The sequence below is a fragment of the Archocentrus centrarchus genome, chromosome 23, assembly GCF_007364275.1.
Source record: "Archocentrus centrarchus isolate MPI-CPG fArcCen1 chromosome 23, fArcCen1, whole genome shotgun sequence".
Classification (NCBI taxonomy): domain Eukaryota; kingdom Metazoa; phylum Chordata; class Actinopteri; order Cichliformes; family Cichlidae; genus Archocentrus; species Archocentrus centrarchus.
In genome coordinates this window covers 15,270,914-15,297,489 of record NC_044368.1, presented here as the reverse complement: position 1 = coordinate 15,297,489, position 26,576 = coordinate 15,270,914, and the positions used below count along the sequence as shown (strand labels likewise).

At 42.2% G+C, this 26,576-nt stretch overlaps 2 protein-coding genes across 3 annotated transcripts in view; one reads left to right on the top strand and one right to left on the bottom strand.

Annotated features, from left to right (window-relative positions):
* Positions 1-930: 930 nt before the first annotated feature.
* Positions 931-8,177, bottom strand: ppp1r3aa (protein phosphatase 1, regulatory subunit 3Aa). The gene is made up of 5 exons (XM_030720726.1): positions 7,319-8,177; positions 6,452-6,510; positions 6,231-6,328; positions 3,133-5,481; positions 931-1,011 (listed from the first exon to the last, which is right to left on the bottom strand). Exons 1-5 carry the CDS (start codon positions 8,092-8,094, stop codon positions 931-933), a joined length of 3,363 nt encoding a protein of 1,120 aa, XP_030576586.1. The 5' UTR covers positions 8,095-8,177.
* A 3,319-nt stretch (positions 8,178-11,496) lies between these two features.
* The window catches only part of foxp2 (forkhead box P2), a 100,736-nt gene continuing 85,656 nt past the window's right edge, over positions 11,497-26,576 (top strand). The window contains exons 1-3 of one of the 2 annotated variants that reach the window (XM_030720267.1): positions 11,497-11,743; positions 20,949-21,015; positions 22,158-22,224. The gene's annotated coding sequence lies outside the window, so the exon portion shown is untranslated. The remainder of the gene's footprint in view (positions 11,744-20,948; positions 21,016-22,157; positions 22,225-26,576) is intronic. The other variant, XM_030720269.1, reaches the window with a different exon arrangement.

Sequence of the window (26,576 nt, the reverse complement as noted above, 5' to 3'; positions counted from 1 at the left end):
CTGCCTTTGGGTCCTCTCTCCACCACCACCTACCTTGACAATCTGTTCATTTGTGTATTAGCAGATGGAGTTATTGTATTCATTGCATTATGTCAAAACAGCATAATCAGAAAACTGAATCAGCAGGTGCCAAGGTTTAGAGCTGACTTATCTGATGATTAAAATGGGATTCTTCTGGAAAACAAACGAACAGAAAAAAACAGGACTGACAAGATTGTTTGATACTTAATTCCTTTATTTCCTTCAAACCATAATCTATATCTATAAACCTACAGTCTCTAAAAGACTCAATCTTTACAGTCATCTGTGAATCCAATAATAAAAAGCTGCTAGCTTGTTACCACCTGAGAAAAGTAACTTGTTGGAGTACTTTGGGTTCTCAAATATAAATGCTTCTTTGCAGGTAGCGTGGGTACGTTTGTTATGCTGCTCAGTGGATGTATGTAGCCCATTTACCTCTGAATGCATTGACTTTACCCTGAGCATCTCTTCCACAACCTAACCAGCAACAAGCTGGTTAACGTCCCTCTAGGTGAAAACTTAGCCAAAAGCTAGTTGCTGTGGAGCTGTAGCACCGGCTCCGGCCTCTTCTTCGATGACCCTCGCCATGAGTGTTTGTGGAGCTTTACTTAGCTACGTGCTACTTCAAAATGTGAAGCTGAGCTCCTTAGCAGGTTAATCTGATACAATATAATGTGAATATTTCCATAATGCAAAGGCTATCCTGCGGGCCATCTTGCTTGGTTACCTTAACAATGGGCACTGACACGAAGGAGACAGAAACATTCCGGCTGCTTCCGAGATTTTCCTTTTTTCTTCTGTTGTCACAACCAAAGCAAATGGAAAATGTGCTCACATTTTAAAAGCAACAGATTGCTCAGGCCTCAGTCACACAGGCCTCGACAGATTGGTGGACACTGATCGCTGTCGCTAGGTGAAATCGGTCACAAAGAGGGCGTTGGACCAGAAACCTCCTTGTGATTGGTGTCTCTGTATGCTCTCCATAGGCAACTAGCTCCACAAATGGACACAACCACAGTAGCATAAAACAAGCATTACCACTACAACCAACACATTTCCAAACAGTCTCCATTTCCAGTTTGTGCCACACTTTTCGCTGTTGCGCTACTACTTTGCGAGTGTTTGCAGAAAAGTCGACGTTTTCCAGGTGATTGTTGCTGCCTGCTAGAAACCAAAGCAATCACAAAGAGGTTTTCATTGGTGTGCCCTCTTTGCAACTGACCTAATGAGAGCCAGCAACCACTTGCCAACCAGTCACAGAATACAGACTTTTTTCTATCGACTAGAGGTTGCCAGGCGGACTGGTTTCTAAGCCTATGTGACTGGGGCTTTAGTTGAAATATTAACTAATTAACAAATGACTTGAATTATAAAACAAAAAAGCAATATGAATACTCTAAAGACTTACCTAAGTTCCTTCTGTCAGTGAATTATTACACTAAGTATTATGACTTCTTCTTACAATCAAATTCTAGAAAATACTGACCAAACCATGTATGTGTAGTTTCATAAAACCTTTGACTCTTCTGAAGTTGAACAATATTGTGAAATATTAAAATGTTGTGTCTTTGTAAAAGACACTTTTTGTTCTTAGTTGCATGAATTTCTTTTATTGAAGAAAATCAAGGAAATGAACTTTGTTCCATTTGGTACATAATAAAGTGGTATTGGGCCCGTAAAACACAGCAAACATACACACATCATACACGCAAACATTTACACTAAATTTCTGTTGACTAAAACATTCAACAAAAGGTGAGAATTCATATGATTTTCAAAAGATGTTTTAAATTTGACCTTTATTGCAAACCTTATTGATTTGATTCCTTTATTCTGTCTTTTTCGACACGGAAGATTGGTAACGCCTGTTCGATCGACTCCTCAGAGTTGTAAGACAGATTTAAAGGGTTACACAACATGCAAAGAAAAACACATTTGTGCACCAAATCCTGTTTTTCATTTTGTAACGTAGTCCTTTTTTTTTTTTTTTGCCTCTTTGCTGTACTTAAATGATGAATATTTAAAAATGTAGGCAAAGACAGTTCCAAAATAGATTTTGTTCAATTTTAATGAGTTGTTGCCCCCAAAAGTTCAAGAATCAGTCCATTAATTCAACTGAGAGATGGGAAAATCAGCCAAACATAAAAACACACAAACACACACGTACGCACGCACACACACACTACTAGCACTGTGCATGGTAGTGAACATTACAGCTTAAAATAGTGTACTTATGTATTAAAATGCCACACATGACACTCTTCAGCACCTTGCTTTTTCTTAAATCCCAGGCTATCCCACCATCCCCTTTTCTGTCGTCACCTGGTGTCTCTTCCACTTGTAAAACCACCATGATAAAGAACCTATGTAGAGAGCAAAGACTGCTGGGAAATCATAGAGGAAAACAATGACGAAGAATCCACCAATTAAGAGGATGCAGATTAGAAGTCTGGTGATGTGACTGAGGATGTATAATATACTCCACCATACAAGACCATCAGCCTCCTTTAAATTCTCTGAGGAAGAACTCGGATGTTTGTGAGATGGGTGGGCTGATTGATTAAAACCTTCTCTGTGGGCGATGACGCAGTCTTCTGTTTGTCTGCCTGTCTCATCTTTTATGTGACAGTGGCTTTCCTGATGTGTTGGAGCTTCTTTCGGAGTTTGGGTCGTTTCAGGCAATGACTGCCAACTACGTGCAGCTAAGGTGGCAGTGAGATCGTGGCTGAGATTGGCACTCCGAATCAAATCTGTCTGTGATTCAGAGAGAAAGTGGGTTTGTTCTGCTGTGCTAAGTGACTTACTTCTTTGTGGCAGAGAGCGTTCATTGCCATTAGTGTGTAAGGTTTGCTCTGGGCCTTGACAGAGACTTGAATTTGACTCTGTTGGTAATTCCGTCAAGGAAAATACGCCTGAATCAAAAGTGTCATTGCAGTCTTTGTCAAAAAGCAGATGGCAGTCTTGTGTAGTACCTCTCAGCCTGCACCCCATTCCATCAACAATATCAGTGTGTCTGTTTGATGCCTGCACTTCTCGACCAAAGACCTCTTCCCAAATCCCCCTGACCAAATCTTCTACAAATCTTTCTATGAAGATCTCCTCCAATCTCACCTCCATCACCTCAAGTGATGCAGTATTTTCTCCCGTAATAGGTTCTTTTGTTCCATCTGACAGCTTTTTATATGCAACACATGGAGAGCTCTCAACTTCTGCTGACAACTCTTCTTCTTTCAATTCTGCTGGTGCATTCTTCCTCTCCCCCCGAGGGCTCTCCACATTACCCATCAACTCCCTCACTGCTTCCATTTTCAGCTCCCCAGTACTCATCATCTCATCTCTGTCTTCGTGACTCATATCTCCTTCTAGTCTTTGTAACATCTCAGATTGGTGTTCTGCTGAAGTGTCTTTCTTCGCGACATTCTCCTTTGCCTTGATTTCTTCTTGTCTCGTTTCACCACATACGTTCTCATTTCGATCCTCCGTGTCTTCCTGCGAGGAGGTCCATCTCACTCCAGCCACTTCCGATGGCTTTGGGGTGCATTTATTTGCTGGAAAAGGTCTGAATGTATCACAGTCACTTTGAAAAGCCTGGTTCATTTCACTTGATTTCTCTGTAGATCTTGTCTGCGCTGATCGGTTTGCTATTATTCCATCACAACTCAAGTGTTTTCCCACCTCTGTCACATTTATATTTAATCCACGTTCACCTGCTTCAGATTTCAGTGCACTTTGCTCTGTTTGTGAGTCCCGCTGGAAATTTGGCTCCTCGCCTACTTGGATTGGCCGTGACTGTTTGTCATTTACATCCAAAATTATTGATGTGTTTCTCTTCCGCTGTGATGAGTTCAGATCTAAAGCTTTGTCATTATGTTGCCGTGCTGGCTCGCTTATTGCCTGGAACCTTTCCACTTCTGTACTAATTAGTTCTTTTGTTTCCACGCTTGTTGTTGAAAAGGACGTTTCCTCCTCCATCGTTTTGAGTACTGTCACGTCTTTGGTTTTCAGTGAAACATCGTCATTCAATTCAACTGCCACTATTTTGTTTTCCTGCTTCGAATCAAAGCCGCCTGCGTGTAAATGTTGAGGTCTCGTTTCATTTTTATCACTTGCCTCTAGATTTCCACTGTTTCGGTTCAGCCCAAATTTCTCACACTGCGTTTCATCGCCAAACCTCGGGGAGATTTCACTCTTTTCTGTTCCCTGTGGCCTAAATATATCCTCTTCTGCAGATGCTTTATTTTCTGTATAGTTCATCATGATGTCTTCCTCCTTCACTCCTTTTCTGAATGTGGAAGAAGCATACCTCGCCCCATCCTTTGTCCCCTGTCTGATTGTCTCCCTAAATGCCAGCATGTCATCTATCGCATTGTGTGCAGTACCTGTAACCTCTCCTTCCTCGCTAGAAGAAAGACCCTCATCCAGCCTTGCTCCTTGTGAGATACTATCAACAGCGCTGGCATTCTGAAACTCTGGCATTGCTGTCATGTCTGTTGTCTCAGACTCCCCTGAGCTTGTTATTAAGTCAGCTGTGTGCGATGTGATGGGTTCCTCTTCTACTCCTTTCGCTCCTCCTATTATTCCTTCTGTTTCTCGCTCCCCGACCACATGCTTGTGACACTCGGTTGAACTGTCAATAGAGTCCTCGGACACAGGCGGTGCCCCCTCGAGGGAAAATTTCTGTGGAGTGTCTGTTACAGAGCTTGTCTGTGACCTTTGGGATGTGTCTTGTGTTGCTGTGTTGTCATCTCTTGGGCTGGTGACACATGCCTCTGCTGGCTGGTGGCCTTTGGTGTTCGAGGCAACATCAGGCAACAGTTCTTCCCATGTGTGTGACAGAGGCTGATGTGCAGCTAAGGTGTGTGCCCGTACGGGGGTAGGAGTATCTGTGGCCAGCTGAAATTCTCCAAACTCTTGACTGTATGCTGAGTATTGGGGTTGGGGCCGCTTATCATTTGAAGGAGACACTGATGCTGCTGCCTGCAGCCACTCTGACTCTGGAACATCAGAATGGTTGGGCCCATTAAGAAAAGCCTGCCACACATCACACACAGAGGCTTCTTTATGGTCGGTATCATCCGTACCGTTAAGGAAGGTCTCCCACATGTCATCAGCAGATGGTGCATTTTCTTCTTTTGACAAGGTCATTTTAGCTCTTCCACTCCAAATGTCATCCACATCAGCTGTCTCCCACTGCTGGGGTTTATCATTGCTCCAGTCCAGTGTAAGGAGAGGGATTTGATGGTAGGTGAGGACTTGTGGGCAATCGTTTGGTTGTGCCTTTTGGCATTTATAGAGCAAGCTGGCAGAGTCACCCCATGGAGCCGACATAGGCTGAGAGTCTTTCTGGCCATTGGCTGAGTCATGTGCAAGGTCCTTTGAGTTTTGCTGTGTTCTCTGAGAGAAGAAATCCTGCACGCGTGCCAAACGCGCCGCTTTGCGTCTGCTTTTTACGCTTTCCACCTGTCAAAAAGGCCAAAAGTCAAAGCAGTGAGTTTTGTCAAGTCAAAGTATTTGTGAAACCTTGATATTTACTTGCTGATTAAAAAATTTGCCTTTCATTTGAGTATTTTTGATATCTAACATGCAAAGCAATGCAATACTGCTGCAGCCTCAGCACATATAGGCCTATTTTTGTTTGCCTCATCAATTTTCCCACATGTTTACAAGCAGGTTGCACGTCTTATTAATGGACCACGCGTGAATGACTTCAGATGTGGTCTCAAGTATCAGGTTAGCTGACTTCCCATACCCTTCTGGTACTCACTGTGCAGTTTATGCATCTCTTACTCAGCTGCCCTTCATACCTTAGCAGAAAGAACACGTACTTTGCGGCAGTTTATTCAAAGCCAAAGAACAACTGCACTTTTATGGTCACACAACATGTATTTTATTGCTAGAGTTTGCTTTTTAGTGAAGCTGGTGTTTTATAATTTCTTAAAAATTGAAGATGAATCTTTATTGGGACCACACCCCAAACATTCCCCTTCTGGTCATATATCTATAAATGTCTACTTGTACCACCCTCTATCCCCTTTTTTTCTGTTTGTCGTCATCTCTCAAAGGTATCAGAGGGATCGGCCAAGCCTGGGAGCCACTGCTGATCCTTAAACTGCACTTTCTGGCCTTGCTGTTCACTTCATTATCAATAAATGTTTTCCACTCTCATTGTTGGGGTCTGTGCACGTAAAATAATCTTAAAAGAACCTCACCAAAGGTTTGTGCTCCTCGCTATGTAGTAATGATTGCACCTCTTCACTGTCCAGCGTCCACCTGTGGGCTTTTTCTGCTCTCTGCGTTACCGCTATTTCTGCAAAAGACCAAAAAAACGGGGCAAGGGAGAAAGTTTTGTTGCACATTTATGCACATTAATACATAAATCAGTGTGTCTTTTGCACACATGCATGCACATATAAATGTTAAGTATACACACCTGCAGCAACTGTTGCTGTGTTGACAGTCTCCCAGGTCCTTCCTGTTGCACTTCCATTCCTGGTGTTCAAAATCAGACATGGCTAGCGTGACATAAGATGTTTTACAGACAGTACCAGATAACTCATTTAACAATCTAGCATTTATTCATCAGATCTTTATGTGGTAAAAGGGGGTTATTGTTGCTCTCTATCCTCCAGATGTTGTGCTTCATTATTTCAAACAGAGCATAAACACTCCTCGTAAACACTCCGAGCACTAGGGTTCAGTCAAATGGCATAATAAAAAGCAGGTTTCATTCTTTTATTAAAGACACGCCCTGAACAACAACTGGCCCTGCTCTATAATTATGAAACACAGTGCACAGAATACACATTATGCATGTCCAGACAGCATGTATCTGTGCCAGGGGCCTTTGATATACGTTTGTCTGCTGTGCTATCTAGCTTTTGTGCTGCAGCACCTCAGAGCCAGAGCATGCACATAATAAGGAGCTATAATTCTTGGGGCATAAAAAAGAAAGATTTTGCAGATGGGGTCAAAGAGGATCAAATGAGCATGTCTTGCTACAGTGGAGACGTCATGGAAACCTGTACACACATCTGACCATAAATGGGCAATATGTGCTCTACAGGCCAGTGAATAGTTACACAACACCTTACTGTAAACACACAATGGCCCACTTAGCAGAGTATATTGCTCTTAATGACTTCTCCTAATGAGAAGAGCAGCACCGTGTAGGTACACTCTCACTGTGTCAAATTTAAAACTTTCCTGCCACGGTAAATGTAGCTGCAGGGCTTTTCTCTCAATTGCGCACAATATTGCAGAGGAATGTTTAAAAAAAGACTGAGTCACACTTTCACACCTGTTAGCTTTGAGACAACTCCTCTTGCTCTTGTAGCTCTCCTCTTGCACTTGAGGCCCGTGCTCCTTCATCTGTTCCTTTTGGTGGCAGAACAGCACATAGTTCAGTTCTTTGTTGTTAGCCCAGAATGTGCCCGCTGATGATTCATAACAGAGACAGAACTCCACTCTGGTCCCTTCTCTCTCAAAAGGAGGAACCAGAGTATACTTGAAGGTAAATCTGTCTGTTTTTCTATCACTGGATCCGGGCACATACTCTGCCGGGAGGTCAAAGCAGCTGTTCCAGCGGTCGAGGGTGATCCGGGCAAAGACAGACTTACTGTAGCAGAGGTTGACCACCCTGATGATCCCTCGAAGGGTGGTGGTCCCTGGGAGAAGCTCAATGCTCTCCAGCTCCATCATCTGCGCCTGCAGCCTCTGTTCCAACTCCTTTGGGGATGATGGGACTGTAAACAGACAACACATATAGAACTCCTCTGCTGAATGAGTTGCTTCCTTCTCGGCAGCCTGACTGACTTCCGATTCTGTCGTTTCAGCGCTGTCAAACTCCTTAACGGAAACCAGGTTGAGGCCAAATGCATCCGCAAACGACACCTTCCTGCGAATAACTGGTGGGGGTTCTGGTTCCGAGTCTTCATCTGTTTCCTCATCTGTGGTGGAGCCCGTGGGAGACGAGGCCTCCATTCCCCCTTCGTCCTGATCACGACTTTTCCCTCGTTCCTCCTCCTTCATCATGACCCCATCCTGTTCCAAGGGTTGTACGTACAGAGCCTCCATAATATGTTACGGTCTTGAGAGGCAGCTGTCTGCCTGTCCTGCCGTCTGTCTGGCGAGGAAGGTGGCACAGACCAGAGTGCCCTTAGCCCTGGCTGCAGTGATACTGTAGAGGGGAGAGCAGGGAGAGGACGTGACTTGACAGATGGAGTTCGGTTACAGCTGAAGCTTGTGAGTCTGAGCCAGGCCTATTAATAGGACACATATAACTAGACCAAAGCTGGCCTGTTATCCTCTCAGTTATCCTCTCATAATATGTTGGTTAGTAACATCATAACTACATGAAAGTAAAGCATTTACAGAGCACTATAAAGGAAAACCAGCACAGAAAAAGTACATATTTGAAGTTATTTGACTGAATGTGTATATTTTGATATTGTTTGAACTTTACTAGCTTTGTGGCAAAGTAATTCTTAATGATGCTGTTTTTTGAATAGTTAACTGACACTGATCTGATGAAGTACATTAGGATGCTACAGTGAGTTGATCTGAAATTTCTGTGCGTCTCCCCCACTGAAGTGTCCTCTAGGGAGAAAAGTATCATCCTACCCACTGCAGGGGAGCTGATGCTGACCACTGATCTCCACGTGGAGAGAGGAAATAAAAGGATGTCCACGTTGTCATCAATAATGTATCAAATTAGTATTAGTTCTGTTGCAGTTCTTGAAAGGCCTCACATATCATTTCCATTAGAGGCAGGCTTCATTTTTTTTGGTTCACTGGATCTTGGACCAGAACATTGGACTCTTTCTATGGCTGTGTGTGTGTGTGTGTCTATGTGTGTGAGAGAGATGGCGCAAAATGATCCCAGATAGGAAGTTTAATTCATCTAATCCTTGATATGCAGAATAAGTATACTCCCCAAATCTTGTATATCTTGTAAATAGACTTGGATGCTCATTATATAATCTTTTACAAATTATCTGAGTGTTTTCTCTGGGTTTTTGTTGTTGTTGCAGTTTTTTTGTCCTTAAAGAACCGTTTGTTCTACACACTGAAGTCCAAGATGCCCTCTTTGGACTTTTCAACTGGAGTTTTAGTGACTACGTTGCATCATTTCCTGGTTTTGAAAAGGCAGACACATGAACTAGTGACAGTTTGCTACAGTTAAGTACAGCCATATAAAATACTCAGAGCCAAATGCATGCAGTCTGTAAAAGCAATGTTCTAAATGTCTAAATACAAGACACACTGTATGGCTAAGTTGTATCAGTAGATGGCACTATGTGATCACGATAAAATTAATGTCAGCCCAAGTTCATATTCATTTGCATTTCCACTTTAGGCGTCTTTTGTGATAATGAGTTCCAGGTGAACAGTTAGTCTTGTCCGAAAACAAGATCATTACAGAAGGAAAAGGTAATATTAATATTTCTCATGTGTGCCTAAGATTTTACTGTGCCAGTTACCTTGACCGACTATTACAAAATGCGGCCAGTAGGTGGCAGCATATAACCACCACAATTCCACGACGCTGGTTTTTCCCTTCGTGTCCTCCTCATTTTCCACATGCTGCTTTCTTTTATTCAAATTTGACGGAATATTTAGTGGCAATAAGGATTTGTAACACAAACGAAAACACAAAACAGACCGAGATTATTACAAGTTAGTAAAGATGATGTCTGTATCCCACATAATTATTGGAACAATCCACGTTTTTATTGCATCAGAAAGAAAACTATAATGTAGTATGAATTGTTTTTTAATAAAAGGAGGCCAATTTTAGTAGATTTTAGCATATAACATAAGACGCTGGTATAGGATATCTCGTGCCTGCACGCCAGTAGGGAGCAGTTTTCAGAGCACTAATAATAAGAATAATTATTGCTAAAAAGATAATGTCGATTATTTATGTATTTAGTCAATAATATTTCATAAATCGTATTTTTTAATGTATTTTAAATTCTCATTGGCATAATTAGCGGCTGCAACTTGTGTACATCCACGCATACAATTGTGTTTCTCTCAATTATTTATATTAAAAATAACACCATATGTATTATCTTGAAACGCTGACAACAGAGAAAGATGCACTCATCGCCTTTCTAACAGAAAATACTTAGCTCCTACCCTTTCCTTTTCACTTGATAATATTCAGAATATTCATTTCTTAGCCATGGACGTCGCAGCGTTTGAAAAAAAAGGAAGAAAAAAGAAATGAGAGGAAAGACGAGACAGAAGAAAGCAAATCATTTTAACTACTGCTCAGTGTTTGACTGGCTTCGGATCTACTATTAGATGAATAAATACAGTAAATTACGTTGTAAAGGAATGACATAATGAGTAATAAAAAATTCCTCAAGTCAAGAAACTGTACATCTTGTCATATCTTCCTTTTCTTCTTCTTCTTTTTTTATAATCAAGTGTTTATTTTAACTGCCTTACACTAAAGCACAGTTCTAATAACACTGATAATGATGATAACAGCGTTTAGGATATTTTTTTACGCACTGGTTTCCAATCATTCTCTGAATGTAAACACTCGTAGACGACCATGAACGTTTCTGTGTGCAAACCTTCAGTTTAATGATGTGCATGTCAAATGCGAGCTTTAAAAATGCCAGTACAGACAAGAGAGACAGAGTTTACATTCAAACTGTAGTCTATTAGTTTACACCGATGCTTTTATTTGTAATATTATTATATATGTATTTTTTTGTGTGTGTGTGCCGTGCAGATTTATGAAAATCGGTTGATTACGCAAAATCTGAGAGACAACGGCATATTCCTTAAAAAGATTCAAAATGAAAACAGTACCGTTTGATGTGTGTCAGAGTAAGCTGCTACATAAAAGTAGATGAAATATTACAGGAACATTAAGGGGATATTTATTTAATTTATTTTAATATAGTTCCCAGCTGCGGATGGTTTCGCACTACGTCTTAGCGAGTTTTAGCACACGAAGCCAAGTTTTTCGAAAGTAAGAAAACGCCTGCTCAGGCTTTCTTTTTGGTCGGAGGGAATGTCCCATTACTGGAAGGTTACCGGTTCAAATCCCCAACAATACTGCATGACTATCGTGAACGTTTCCTAACACGGGGATGCTGTTCTCGCAGGATACTTAATAATAGCCGGTAAAACGTTAGGGGGAGAAAAGGGGGGGGGAGCAAACTTTTAAAAATACTTTTTTGTTACTTAGCAGGTGGCCCTGACGTCGCACGGGGTCGCAGTACGCCCAAAAAAAAAAAAAAAACACACCTCCGCGAACAAGCAAGTGCCTCCCCTGGGGGGGTTCTAGTCCCAAATATACTGCTTGCTTGCTGGGATACAGCTTGATGTGTGTTTGAATCGTAACGAAAGAAAGAAAGAAAAAAAAAAAACAAGCCGCTTCTTCCTCGCATTGCGCGTCATTCAAACAGGACTCGGTATATTGCTTTTCTCTCTGTTGCATTAGTAATAACAGCGGCGTTGACGGGAGACCGCAGGAGAGAGAGAGTGTGTGTGTGTGTGTGTGCGTCTCCGACAGCGGTGCCCAGCGGAGGAATATTTGAGCTTTTTTTATTTACTCTGCAGCTTGTTGTTCATTTTCTCTGCGTTATGGTGAACTTGGACAGTCACGTGCGAAGACCGCTGCAAGTATAGAGGACGACGGCTTCTCACCTGGCGTGTCCCCCCCTTTGACTTTAGGGAAATATACCTGCCGTTTCTCGTGGTAAGTTTTCCTGCCCAGGAGCTTATTTCTCTCCGCAGCCCTTTGACTTTTTTTTTTTTAAGCTCTCTGTCCACTGCGCTTGAATTAGGAAGTGGACCGCCGGTCTCAAGTTTTGTCCTGTGTTGTCGAGCGCTTTGCTGCGTTATTATTTCCAGGTTGTGCGCGGTTTTGTCGCGCTTTGGAGTTAGCGAGCTGCTTTGACAGATTTCCCCCTAGCTCGGTATTCGCTTTTTTAAAAAAAAAACTGTTAGGACCTTTAGAGAGCACTGACCAGGCTTTGCCTGCTCTGAAAGCTGAACGCTGACTTAAAAAAAAAAAAAGAAAAAAAAAAAACAACAAAAAACGCAGATATAAAACAAATAAGTTGTTCTTTTTTGAGTGCTTTATGACACATGGATAACAGAATGTGGCCCCTGAACGATTTTTATTCACTGCTCTATCATAAATTAAGTATTTGAAAATTAATTTTGAAAATTTGCTTCGAAATGAGCTCGGTTTTGTTGCATTTTTATTTGCATGAATTTAAAAACCCATAACGGGCAAGTATCTGCATTCAAGTAATTGAAAGTTATTTTACTCCACAGCTGATTTTATTTATAGGCAGCTGCCACGGTGTAGTAATTAATATAAAAGAAGTAACATTGATTTAATTTGCATCTTGTTATAGCTAATTCATGTAAGATAAGTCAGTTTAATTATTTTTCAGTACATCCTTTAGTGTTCTAGCCATATCATGTTGTAGTTTTTAAAAGCGTGTTCCATCAGTGCTCATATTAAAAAAAAAAAAAAAAATCCACAGCTTCTTAAGCTCAGAAAGTGCACTTAGATTTAATGATGCTTTACCTGCATGGCTGCTGCCTGCATCATCAATATCTACGATTATCAGCTTACCGTAGTTGCATGCTCCATTTTTATGTTCCATCTTTTTTCGTTGTCCAGAAACAGACAGAGATGTTGGGAGTGTATTGCTTTTCATCATGATTGACCTCCAATTCAGACTCATTTATCTAAACATTAAAAGCACCTAAAATCTTCTGCTGGCCTCCTCTTTTTCACACTCCCTGTGCCTCCTGTCTTGCAATCAGTGTGGCCCAAAAATCAATAGATGTAACTTTTCTTTTTTTCTCCCTCTCTTTTGGTAAAGAAAGGCTAACAAGGCACTGGGAGCTGCAGAACTCTTCAGGCCTGTCCTCTGATCAGCTTTCACCCCTGGATTAGCTGGATCGACCTTGCTTGTTCAAGCCGCAGGGTGCACAGGTGTTCCCTCCTGAGTTATGCAGGTGTGGGCCAGTTCCCCCCCTCACTCAGCAGCTCTTACTCTTCAAAGGCCAGGCAGCAATAAATGCCCCTTGTGAAATATGTCAGCAACAGCGCACAATCAGCCCCTTTGTTGAAGTGCCCCTGTAATCATTTCTCAAAGTGTGTTTAAAACAGTCTCTTGTTTACTTGTTGTTAGGTGTGTGTGCGTGTGTGTGCATGTGGCAAGTGAGGTCACTTGAATTTGTAAAACAGGATGCGTTTTTTTTTTTCTCCCCCCCTTAAGGCGATGGGAGAGATGCAGAGAGACCTGCCATTAGTCTCCCTTCAAGACTGACCGTTGTTGGGAGCAGCGCACTTATTACCCCGGCTCTCCCCACTCTGCGTCCATTTTTTGATTGCGGCATTCATCATTGGGTGGTCGTGCTCTACATTATGGTAATAGGAAAATGAATGTCCTCCACAGGATTAATGTGTATACCCTGTCATATGTTTCAATCATTTATCAAAATTAAGATTCGGCTTTCAGCTCAGTGAACGCTGGATGATGCATGATTTTATCTTAGATATGAGAATTGTTGCTGCTAGCTGAACTGAAGTAGAAAATGCTTTGTAGTTATGCTTTTTCCCCCCCCTCTTACCACTCCTGTAAAAACTTTGCACTGTGCATTTAAACAAAAAAACAAAAAACAATGCAGAAACTACTCAAACTGACAGCGTGGGCTATGTGCACAATAAAAAAAAATGGGGGGGGTTTTGATTAGAAGAAAGTGGCTTTTATGCACAGATCGCATCAGTGTTGTTTTGGCTCTTTAGATAATGAAACACTCATTTTTGGATTAGCTTTTGAATCACACCATCACCCACCCCCCCCCCAATCCCACAGTAATGAAACAGACTGGGGCGCACTGGTGAGGTGGGGGGGCATGGTTAAGACATTTGAGGGAGTGGTGTACCAGCAGCATCACTTCTGTAATGGTGTCATTGAGCCTATCCAGTGTGTTTTCACTCAGCCCCCCCCCCCTTACATAAACTTAAAGGCAATTAAATGGCATGGGCATGTATTCAGGTTATGTCCCTTCATAGAAATGTTTCTATGACAACCTCTGTGCAAGTTAAAGCAACCAGAAGTGAAGTCGAGTCCACCCCTCTCCCTCCCTCCCCTGTGCTTTGCCCCCCACCCCCCAGTTAAGAATGGAATTTGTGTTGACAGTTTTGGCCTTTAATGGCACTTTTGTGCCGTGCAGAAGTATTTGTTTACCAGGATCATATGCTGCAAGCTGTCAGCTTTGGAGAGATTGACTTATTAAGATAAAAGAGTGCATTACATGCTTAGGAGGCCACCCTTTTGCACTGTAATTATCCACATCTCAGTAATGATGTTTTGTGTGTCCCAGTTACTAAGAGTCTTGAGACAGCTCAGACTTTTTTAGTTACGCTCTGGGTCACTTCTTAAGCCCAGCTAGACACTGTTGTTGACGAAGAACGTTGTGACTCTTTGGCTGGAGAAAGCCGTGCAGGGTGGGGTCAGGGGATGTGGATTATAGAGAGATTGCAGGCTCCTCACATAAGGGAAAAGTTGGTAACATACTCGTTGACCATTTGATTTTTATGTATGCTTGCCCAAGTTAAAAAGATTGTGTGTCCATGCTTTATATTGACTTTAATCAAAACAGTCAAGTGTCAAAATAATAAAGACTGTTTTGCAAATATTACTACATCTTACATCATTATGTAGCCCTCCAAGGATTGTAAAACTTACAAACAGATGACCACACTCCACAAGCTGGGATGTGTAGCTTTTGGCTGATGTGTATCACAGTGTGTCTGACTCAAAATGCAAAGGAGCATGCATGTAGAGTTATAAAACATTAGTTTTGTGTAAACAATGTTTCTTATAGTTATGCAAAAATAATTCATGCTTTTCATAAAGTTTAAATTCCTCCTCTTGGCTGTTCTAGCCTTGAGCGTGACCTCATGTACTGTAGTCTTTCTTTGAGCGGACTCCAACAGCAACCTTCAGGGGTGAAAAAGGAAGCCAGCACGGATTGCCAGAAACTGCAGTTCCTGTAATAGCCACTTGAGGCCGACTCCAAAAGCGAGTCAATCTCCATAGACTCCAGTGTTAAATTGCTGAAATCTACAGCCTGGTACAAAAGTATTTTTATTCATTCTATAAAGCTCATTTCCAGCTTCTTGGGAAGATTTTTTTGTTTTAATTTGAACTGCCAGGTAATTGGACAAGTATTGCACTTTTCTAGACCTACCACTCCAAGTTGGATGCTGACACAGGTGGATTGCTGTGCTGTTAAATGACTTTCCACGAAGTCTCTTTCAACCTTGCTGAGTGAGGTTCCAGCATTTTATTTGTATGTTGGTTTTCACTAATTAGCAGACATATGTGTCTGTGTGATGCACCTCAACAACCAAAGCTTAACTGTAACTTAGCACTCCACCATATCATCCAGATGTGTTCACTTCTGGTTCCAAAAAAAAAGATGGAGGTACAGGATTCAAAATGTGGAGCCCACAAAGCAATGGGTGATGTTGCTTGTGAGCGTTTGATAGCAGCCACAGACCTTACATATTTTTAAATTCCCTGTTTTTTTTTCTTTCTCTTTGAGTTAGCAGTTGCATGTTTACTTGCTGGTCGGTGTGGTGTGAGGGCAAGGCAGCTTTTATTCAAGTCACGGTCAGATGGATGGTGTCCTCATGTGAAAAAAAAAAAAAGAAAAAAAAGTGTTGGTTTTGGGGTCTTGCCCTGAATTAAAGACAGAAGGTCACTCATGGTAAAAGGCAAGGTCACCGTTACTCAGACTGCATTCAGCCTTCAGCTTGTCACTTGTAAACAGTCAGGACTGAGGCTAGCAGTGGCAGCTAACTCAACCATTATTTAAGAGGAGTTTTTTTTTGTTAGGTTATATATTATCTGTTCATTGATGAATGATTAATTTTTATTAATCTGGCAATAGAAATGTGCAAAAAGGAAAAGGAAGTTAGCTTTAATTATTTCTAAGTTGACTTGTATCTTAAATTGACAACCATTAGTATTAGAGTTTAATGTATGCATGGCTGTAAATAATGGTTTTGTATTGATGAATTTGATCCTATTCAGAAAAAAAAAAACACACTGTGCCACACGTCCCGAAGGACCTTTCCTCTTTTCCCTAAGAGACACAGAGGAAAAAAGAGAAAAAATGTTTATTTCAAACATGTTGTGTGTGTGTGTGTGTGTGGGGAGGGGGGGGGGGGGGGGGGGGGGGGGGGGGGGGCACGAAGGGGGGGGGGGGGGGTCGTGACAGTAACAGTTTTTGACAGGCACATTAGGCTGCAGAAAGAGCATCCAGCTTGGGGCTGAGGGCATATGGTGCTGCCTTCTGCTGGCATAGCTCTAGAACAAGTTACAGCACTCGTGCAGGGTCACGACTGTCTCAGGTTTGTTCCTTCTGTCTCACTTGTCTAAATAAAAACAGGGGGAAAAATGGTAGTGGGGGGTTGGGTTGTGGCGGTGTTGAGTATGTCGGGCATAGCTTCGGTGTTGTACACTAGCCGTGTTTTTCAGTAAAAGGACAAAGTGAATGTTCCCACTCAGGCCTTTTGAGTCAGGACATAATTTGGTCAAAACGTGGAAGAGAGACATTTGACATTTTCAGAAATGCATCACTTTAACTTTGGATTGTTTTGCCCACCGCACACTCTCCACCGCAGTTTTTTATTTCTGGCAATGCAAATGTAAATCTGCATAAAACATAATAGCAGTTATCAAGTTCAGAGCAAATATAGTGTAGTGATTTTCTCTTCTTTCACCATCTGAACACTCGACTCGTGCTCCTGGATGGCAATCCCTAATCCTACTCTAAACAATGGCCATGTTTTCACCGCACGGGCTCTTCTAGGTTTTCTCCTCTGTAATGTGGAGAGGATGGACTTGAATAATATGGAGGATGACGCAGGGCTTTGGTTTGAAGGCAACAGTTCGGTAGGAGGGTAATTACAGGCTACTGTGTGGCTCTTTGGATTTTCCCTGGATCACTGCTATAGGCTATGAAGCTCAGCCTCAAATGCAGCTCTCTGAGAATGAAGTAGGATGCCCACAACATATGGACCCAACAAAACAATGGTTTATTTTTACGATTTTTTGATGAGTGGTTTTTAATTTAGATTGTCACTACTGGCAAGCAGCAGGGCAGATGGTGCAGACTTGAGTGCCCATCAGAGCCTAAATACCTCCAGGCAGCTGTTGGTCATAAACTTTTTTTCTCTTGCATTTTCTCTCTTTAACATGGCTCGGGTCAAGAGGAGTCAAACCTGTTACAACACCTGTTTCTGCATATGCAAATCTGTTGTTTTGTCATTTCATTAGGCAAGGCGAAAAGACGGGGGTCCCTTGTGGTTGCAAATGCGACTGGCGCTGGGCCCAGTTGGCACGCTGCACTGTAGAAAGGCGCTCGAGGCAGGGTGAGGGGAGGGAAGTTTGGTTTCTGTAGCAAAGCGACTCAACCATTGGGTGCCTTCACATCACAGCTCAATTTGGGGTGGGCCCCTAAAATTTGGGGACAAAGTTGCAATGGACTCGAGGAGAGGGGAAGCTCCCTCTCTCCCTTTTATATGTATATCTTCTCTGCAAAGAGGATCCGTAAGTGAATGACGAAGGAAGCCAAAAATTGGCACACGTGTGGCTGGCACGCGCCACTTGGCTCTTTGTACCAGGATGGGGCGGGGGCACCCCCTCAGTATCCTCTCCTCTCCTCTGCCCTCCCCTCCCTTCCTCCCTCCCAGCCTCATCCCTTCATCATCTGGCGCTCACCCGCAGCGCTCGTCTCTTAACCACATGTGCCAGTGCAGGGCCTGCTCTTGCTCCAGGGCTAATTGTTCACTGGTAAAAACTGCATGCTTGTTGGTGGGGGTCTCCCCTTCATCCAGACACAAGGATACAAAGTAGGGTGGTGCTGTGTTTGGGGGGGGGCAGATCATGATCTCGCCATGCAGTTTATTTTTCCCATATAAGTCTGAAGATTGCCAGTTGTAATCCTGCCTGTGTGCTGAATGCAACAAATACACCATGAAATTAAAGGTTATTGCAGGAGCGTAATGCAAAAGCTCTGTTGAGATTACTAAAGCTGTTTGCAGACTTGTGGAGGATGAGAAGGGGGGAAAGACAGCATGTTTTCCTTTCCTGTGTTTGACAGCTTAGATCTTCCTTTGATCACTGGATTGATAGGTCATTTTAAAACAGATGCTTGTATTACTCACACTCACAGTTTAAGACATTTAGACTAACGCTGAATGTATTTACCAAGAGTTGAGATTACAGGTTAAATTCTTGCTCTGTCAATTGTTTTTTTAATATAACTAACCTGTGTCTGTTTCCACTGAATCCAGCGAAACTTGTTCCCTTGAACTTTTTCACAAGTCCCTTCATCAGCCTACGCTTAAGAGATGGATGGACAGACCCAGAACTAGTGCCTTTGCTGAGTTAATCTCATCTGATAACTGCTGTCTTCCTCTTCCTTCTCCTCCTTTCTTTTCTCCCACTCTCTGTCCTCCTCCTTCCTCTGCCGTGGCTTGGTGGGTCTGATTTGCAGTTCCTGCTCCTCTCTCACCACACAGAAGGCATTAAAGCCAGGCCCCACAAGCCCCCTCTGATATGGGAGAGTTCATTAGAGATGTGCCTTTGATGGGCAGCCTTTTCATGTGACTACCGGTTTTTCAAATACCTTGATGTAGAAGCTTAAGAAGCCATTGTGCAGTAAGCCCTCCTTTTGATGCGACTTATTTAGATCTGCATAGTAAATCAGGGGGGAGTAAATAACCAGCCAGCAGATGGAAGCAAGGAGATAAGGCGCCAGCGAACAATCGCATTTGTATTTTGTTATGATGTTGACAGCAGCTAAAATTCACTAATCTAGAGCCACTGATCTGCATTTCAAAGAAATCTCATTTAGCAGCAGGGAGGATAAAGTTCCTCTCATTGTGTCTATTTTATTGCATTCTTCGCTAATTTATCTGCCCACAGATTTAACGTGCAGGGCTTGGTGGTAGGAGCCGGCGTCCGTGTGTTGCATAGGGGGGTCTTAAATACTGTGAAAGCGGTTACGTCTAGACTGTGAGCTGAGGGTAATTACACGTCTGACCATGAATAGAATGAGTTTGAAGACTCATCTTTCTTCGGGCAGGCCTGAATTGCTCGACTAACACAGATAAGGAGCATTTGGTCCCCACAGAAATATTGCCAGTGACTTTCCATAACACCCCCCCCCCCCCCTCCCTCTTTCCAACACCAAGGATGGTATTTACTTTTAAGATAAAGTTATTGTGTACAGTAATCTGACTTGTTAGCATAATGTCCCCTTTCATCACAGGACCCTCCTTTTTCTGCAGTGTGGAGGTATTTGTGGTCCGGGTCTTAAATAGTTTATCTTGACTTAGCGCACAAGCACTTTATGTAAATATCAGCCTATAGCATTATTAGACCTTCATGAATACTTGAATGCTTTTGCCATATTTATAAGTTGATAGAATTTACCAATGGTTTTATACTTGGCATAAAGACATGCGTGTTATTTGTAAATCCCCACGAATTGGAGGTCATACAGACTAATAGCATTCCAAATGCTCTTCCAGTGAATAAAATATAACATCTGCACAGCCAAGGGGTGCTGTGATGTTGAAGTCTACCCAGGAGCAAATGATTTAAGAAGGGGGTGCATTAACTTAAAATTATATTTTATATCTTTATTATAGCTAAAGTGGCTCCTTAGTATAGTGGTTTACACATTTGCCTAACAAGGCAAAGATCCCTGGTTTGATCCCAGGAGGACCTATGTTATATCTAAAATGTAATATTTGTTTTTCAGATGTAGTCTTCCCATTCAAATAGAATATTTTCAGTGTCACTCTCATTAAAAAGACATCTTCTAATTTAATAAAATTATTAATGCAATTCTGAAACTTTTCACGTCAGTTTTCACAATATCCAGTTCACTGGTTAATGCACACACCCCCCAACTTCAAACCTTCTTACCCCATTCTTTGTAAATATTGTGCAGCAATATGTGCAACATTTTCCACAAACTCAAAACAGTGAGAAATTATTGCATTTGGCATGTTTTTGTTTTCAGCTGTGCTCTTTGAGCTCCAGGCTTTTTGCACAGTTCAGAGAGCACATTCCTTAGGATTCAGCAGTCGCTGGTTGCCTGTAGGGGTCATTGGAATTCTGGGAGAATAAAAGCGAGAGAGAGAGAGAGAGGAAAAAAAAAAACATCTCAGAGAGGAACATCCAGGCCATTTTCTGCCCCTCATGCCCCCGGCAGCAGAAACTGGCCTCCCCGGTGCTCCTGGGGACTTATTGTTACCCCCTGGTTCTCTAAATGTAGTACATGTGCAATAAAAGTGTCCAGATCAATCAGTAGCTGCAGATGTGGCTTTGTACACTCTCACTGTCCTTGTGTGATTAACACAAAAAATCATCAATGCTAATGGTCTTTAAATTATATGGATACCGTAGCATGTGTACTTAGATGCAGACAGCTGAATGGAAGTATATGAGAAATCAATCGTGTCAGGTTAACAGTGTGATTTACTTGGCGTTGAGAGCTAGAGCCTTCCAGGCACTGCACCTTTTAACTTTGCAGAGATTGAGCAGTTTGGGGGCAGGGGAGTGTACTGTATCATGCATTGCCTGTCGGTGCATGCATTTACACACACACACACACATATATACTCACACACATATGCTCTCAGGCTTCACAGCAAAAATCCAGGTGCACTTTGTTGTCACAAAGTTTACTGCCTTCACCAACAAAACCTTACAGAAAATAGTTATGCAATACACCATCTAGTCCACACTTGTTAGTCCCAGCAACGAATGTTCCTAGGAGAAAAAAAAATCAGTGTGTCATGAGGTAGGTTTGGACTAACAGTATACTTTTGTTTTCTCTTATCTCAGAGAGCCGACATTGTTGGACTGCTACCCCACCTGTGACGGACAACAACAGCAAGTTCTCTCCCTGAGGGTGAGTATTTGAACACAGTCCCTTCATGTCCATCTGTCAAAGCATCCTGGATCATGGGAACGATTAGAGCAGCGTGTATTTTCAAAGCTGGGTTGTTAAAATTAAAAGTACACTGTGCATTCCTACGATCACTTAATCTTTCAGAGTTAAATGGTTGTGAGGTTGAATGCAGCGACTGTAGCTTTGTCTTTAGTCTGTGCTTGATAGTGTTACAGTATTGTTAGCCCTCCTGTGTTAAGGTGATTGTAAGACTGGAGGAGGTCAGAGGGGCCCCATTCCTCCTCAAATGTAACAAATCTTCATCTTGTCTACCTTGATGGGATTGCCCCTCCACTGGGCAACCTTTCAGTTGTGCCTGTTTGGTTTTCACACCCCAAGGATTTTCAATCTACTCTTACTTAGAAGTTATGATATGCACTATGGCTGACAAATGTGGGCACGCTTGGATTTTTTTATTTTTTTTTTAATACAGTTGATGTCTTGATCGAGATTTGCAGCAGAACTGAAAGGAAAAAATGAAGAGGGGTTATATTAGTTCTAAATTTTTGTACCCTGTATGTATCACTCTATACTGGCAAACGTGGCAGGTGGCAAAAGTGGGAATGCATCAAATCAGACTTCATTTAATTTTGTGAATTGCAAGTGATGTGTGATGAGTAACAGACCAGGAACAAAATTATATAAAAATAAAAAGTAAAAAAAAAAAAATAATAATACATTTATGATGCATACCTAGTTTATTTGCATTTTTGTTAGCCTCTCTTCACACACAGAGCAGAGCTAATGAGAGTGAAGCCGACAGTGTTTTTCTGTCATCAGGAGTTCACTTGAACAATGTTTGTTCACATTGAAATCACAATGAAGTCAAAAACTACAACAACAACCAAACAAAACTTATTAAGATAGGAAATGGGAAATACCTGCATGCATCAGACCCTTTGTTATTAGCTCTAAAGGTGTGTTGCATTGAATTAAACGGACCCCAAAGATCCACCTGTAGTCTCAGATTCCAAATCCAGCTATTTGATTCAGTTGGAAAGTATCGGCTCAATGCATGCCTGAGCAAAAGCTGTTTTTTGTGTTTTTTTTCCAGTATACTTCTCATGTTTTGGGTCAGACATCTTTCTTCTTTTTCTTTTTAGGGATGAAATATGTATACACTGCACCCGTAGAAAAAAGCAGACGACAAACACTATAAAGTGCAAAGTGGTAAGTGAAAGCAGTTTTCATTGTCCCTGCATGCCTGGTGTTGTGTTTTCTTTCAGATTAATGTGTCCACTGTAATGAGGCCCATCAGTCATGACTGTTGATGGGCTTTGGCTTTAGAGAAACAGTCCTGGGTGCTGAAATGACAAATCGGCAGTGGGGTATGAGAAAAGGACACCTATCAGGGTATCATTTTCTTATGGATATTGGTCATATGGTCTGGATGGTATTATTGTGGCCTTATTAAAAATCAAAAGCAGAAATGTTCATAAAGGTTGCACGTGATTATCGGCCTTTTACATAATGTTATAGGGATTTATTTACGGCAGTTTATTAAATGTCATCATTCCTCTGTCAAGGTGATAGATGGGGGAATGCCATTTTTGCAAGACAATGCATAAACTTGTTGGTGAGGTGGTGCCATTAAATTTTGGTGCCTATCTGGGTTATTAACAAAAGAATTAAAACAACTTATTTCTGTGAGGGATTTATTGTTTGAAGCTTGAAATTGTCTGTTTGCTTTGAATCCAGTTTTAATATATTTGGCACACAACCTGAAAGGGAAAATCTATTTATCTTAAAACACTATCTTGAAGTGGAGCCTTTGAGGTTAAAATATGATTCACGTGTGTGCGCATAAGCAAAGATGCTCAGCAACTTGGGTGCAGACCCAGTTCCACCTTCCCAACGCTGCTTTCTTTCCAGTCCAGATTTCTTTTTCCCACCTAAAAGAGATTTAAATATTAGTTCTTAATTTGTCAAGAATTCAGTTAAATCTTCAAAGATGAACTCTTACTGCATATCTGCTAGCCTAAAAATGTCCCTCTAATCATTGCAAAAAAAAAAAAGTGTAGATGCCCCAACACTGGAAGCTGCACTTCCACTGTAGATACACATAAAAAAAAAAAATCTACAGCAATTAAGCATATCTTTGGCTACTTTAAAGAAGCTGCAGCTCAGTCTGAACAGCTCTCTGTGCACATTTCCAGTTTGAAATTGATTTCTTGTCATAGATCAGAGACCTCTTGTCATTCCATTTTCAATCCTCAGATGGTTTCTCTGAGCCTGCTCACTGTCGTCCCTGTGAGTGGGCAAACAGGCGAACCTCCATGGGTCTTTACCCTGGGCACTCGGAGCAGTCGAGGGGGTAGAGGCAGAAATCAAAGGGACTCGGATCATTCCCCATTGGCAGTCTCCATTGTCTAGCTGATTTGGGATTGGTGGAGAAGGTGAAAACTGCAGGGTCGGGGTGTGGGGGTGGATGGAGATCAGGCAAAGCAACCCCCTTTTTTTTTCTAATCTTTATCCACCATTAACCCCAGTGCCCCCGTGTGTGGCTGAGATCAGGGCCATTGGTCAATCCCCCATTCACTGCCACCCAGAATATTTTAAAGTTAAGCTCCATCGCTTAACAAAAAAAGTCTTACTCATCAAAGGTTTACTTTCCCTTCTGTCTCACCCCCCTCCTTACTTTTTCCCAAGAATCTGCTGCTGTTCTTCATGCACCCTTCTCTCTACGGTCCACTGTTTTGTCTTCACACTTAAGGGGGGGGGTGAAAGTTTTGGAAGTTCACCAGTTTCCATTTTTCGATTTAATGAAGTTTAGTTTAGGGTCTGATTATGTCATGCTGTGAGCAAATTGGAGGAAAAGCCAATGACATCTTGCCCTTTGCTGAGCTCTCTGATTAGGAGATGTCCTGTTCTTATATTACTTCCATGAAGGAATTATTTTTGCATACCTGACATTTATAGTTCCAGATTTTTTTTTTCCTTTTCATTTAACTGGTGTGAATGCTCCATATAAAACCCAATTTAAGAAGAAGATTGAATCCAGTCCAGGTCTCCTTCTCAGTATAAACACTTCAGATTCTGCCTCTTTTTCCACGCTATACCTTTTTCCTAGCAACTATCAGGCTTTTATCTCACTCACATCTATCTAAAAGAGAAATAACTGAGGGTCAGAGCAGAAAAACAAGAGAGGATGGGGAGATGGAGGATGCTGGGTGAGAAGTAAAGAAAAGAAATTGCATGGCGAGTGTTTATCCTGAGCGCACAGTTGCTATGAGAATGAAGTTGGCAAGAAGGTTCAGAGTGAGTATTGCCATCATTACTGGATGGGTGTATTGATCCTCTGTGGTATTCCCCTCTCTTTCTCTTTCATGCTGTTATCCAGCGGATTATAAATTACCAAATATTTATTCTAATATGTATGAATTATTCTGAATCTAGAAAATGTATTTAGAGAAAATCATGCAGGAAAAAAAGGTTAATTTCCCTCAGCAAAGGTGGCTTGCCTCAGCATACTTTGGGGCCCCTCCAATAGTTCTGGATGTGTGTGACTCATATTAGAAATTACTTATTGGAAATACCGCATGCGCTAGCTTAATTTCTGAAGTAAAGGGAGCAAGGATCTACTGTTTCAAGTGTTATTCTTTCCCTGCAATTTAATTCAAGAAAATCTTGGGGCGTGGAAGCTGGGCCTGATGGCATCTCTCCAAGAGCCTGAGATTATTGTGAAACCCAACCTGAGGCAGGCATGACATCAGAGAGGCCTGACTTTAGTTTGAACTCCTTATTTCAGGTGGGACGAATTATGAGTGGGCTTCGCTCGCAGGTGATCGTGTCCAGTGAGTCGGTCGCACACAGTCGCGCATTCTTCTCCCAAGGTCTGAATGCTGATTGTCTTGACAGATTGAACTCGTGTGTTATCACCAAGCTGTCACGCAGCCTCATTTTTCAGCCTGCACAAATAGTCCAAAGTTTATGTTAGCCCTTCCCAGCACAGTGTTTTATAGGGATATCACCATCATGACATAAACTAAATCCTACAGTGTTTTAACCTGCTGATGAGCTCTGTTTATGTAAGGGTCCGCATGCTACGGTGGAGCACATGGAAATACCTGAGGTGCCAAGAAGCTGTTGCTGAATTCTTAGGAGATAATAAAAATCAAACATTATTTTAAATGTAATTACAACAGAATTAACTTTTTGCACGTTTTGTTAACATAAGTCTGTCATAACTACATGGATTCTCTGTGATAGGACCTTCTTCTTTTTTATTTTCCTCCCTCATTTTCTCTTAAAGTAAAAGTTTCCAATCAAACCGCACGGTCACAGCCACTGAAAAAGCTTTTACTCCAGAGGCAACAAGCCAAGTCCTTTGTTCGTAATGATCATTTGATCGCAGCTTGAAAAGGGATACAGGCGGCAGTGAAATCCTACAAGAGCTTGGAATCTGACTTCCTCACCACAAACCACAAGCCTAGACAGTGCAGCCGCTACTACCTGGTTGGAGGCGAAATGGGCAAAAAGTATTCATGTGTGTGGAAAAACACTCACACAGCATGCTCGATTTGGGTCATAGAACTGACAGACAGTGGAATGTGAATGTGTGTATGTTGACAAACTCCACTGCACTCTGAATGGGGTTTGTGATTACACCTCATCATGCGTGTTGCATCGGTCCTGTCTCCGGCCCCCGAATCCTTCTCCCTCCCTCTGTCTCTCTCCCCCTCTCTCTCTCTCTCTCTCTGTCTCTCTGCTTTTCTCTTCCCTTCCACTCCCTCTCTCTCCCCATTTCTCCCCCTCTCACCGCAGTGCCTCTTTGGCAATCATGTGGTCACACTACCTGACTCCTTGCTGCTCAAGAGTGCAGTTGACAAAAACAGCCCGAGGCCCGTCATGTGGAAAAGATTCAGTCGGCACACAGCATACATCCTACCCCCCACCCTACGACTTCTCACTTTCTCCCGCTAAGTAACTGGAGCACCGGGGTGTTTCCTTCGCCTGCTCACCTGTGAAGGAAAATGGCAGGGCTTTCCTCCTGTCTGGCCGTATGAGAGAGCGGATATTCTTGTGTTTGCAACTTTGCAGCCACGGTACGTGGATGCCGCTTTAAACAGCCGTGCAAAAGCACATGTGGGCGTACGTGTGTGCTTTCCACCCGCTCCCTCCCACACTCTGAGAGGTGCAGGCAGTTTCTCTTTGTCTGATGAGTTGCACTCCTCGTGTCATGTAACATAAAGCTGGCGGTCAGTGAGAGCTCTCAGCTGTCAGTCAGCTTGGTGGTCCTGGCCTGTCGAGCCGCTCACCTGTGTTTATTGGACAAGACCCTCTCCACATTACCCAGAGAGAACATCTTGTCTCCCTTCCTTTTCTTTTTCTCTTCCTCTTTCCCAGGCCTTCTCTTTCATTTTCTCTTTTTATCATTCCCTTTGTCTGTCCTTCTTTCTCTCTCCCCCCATTTCTCAACACAGTATCATTTTTATTTAGCTTCTCTCGCTGTCATTTTTTAAAAATTCACCTCTACCTCCCCTCCCCAGCTCTTCTACCCACTGTCCTGCACAGTATATTTT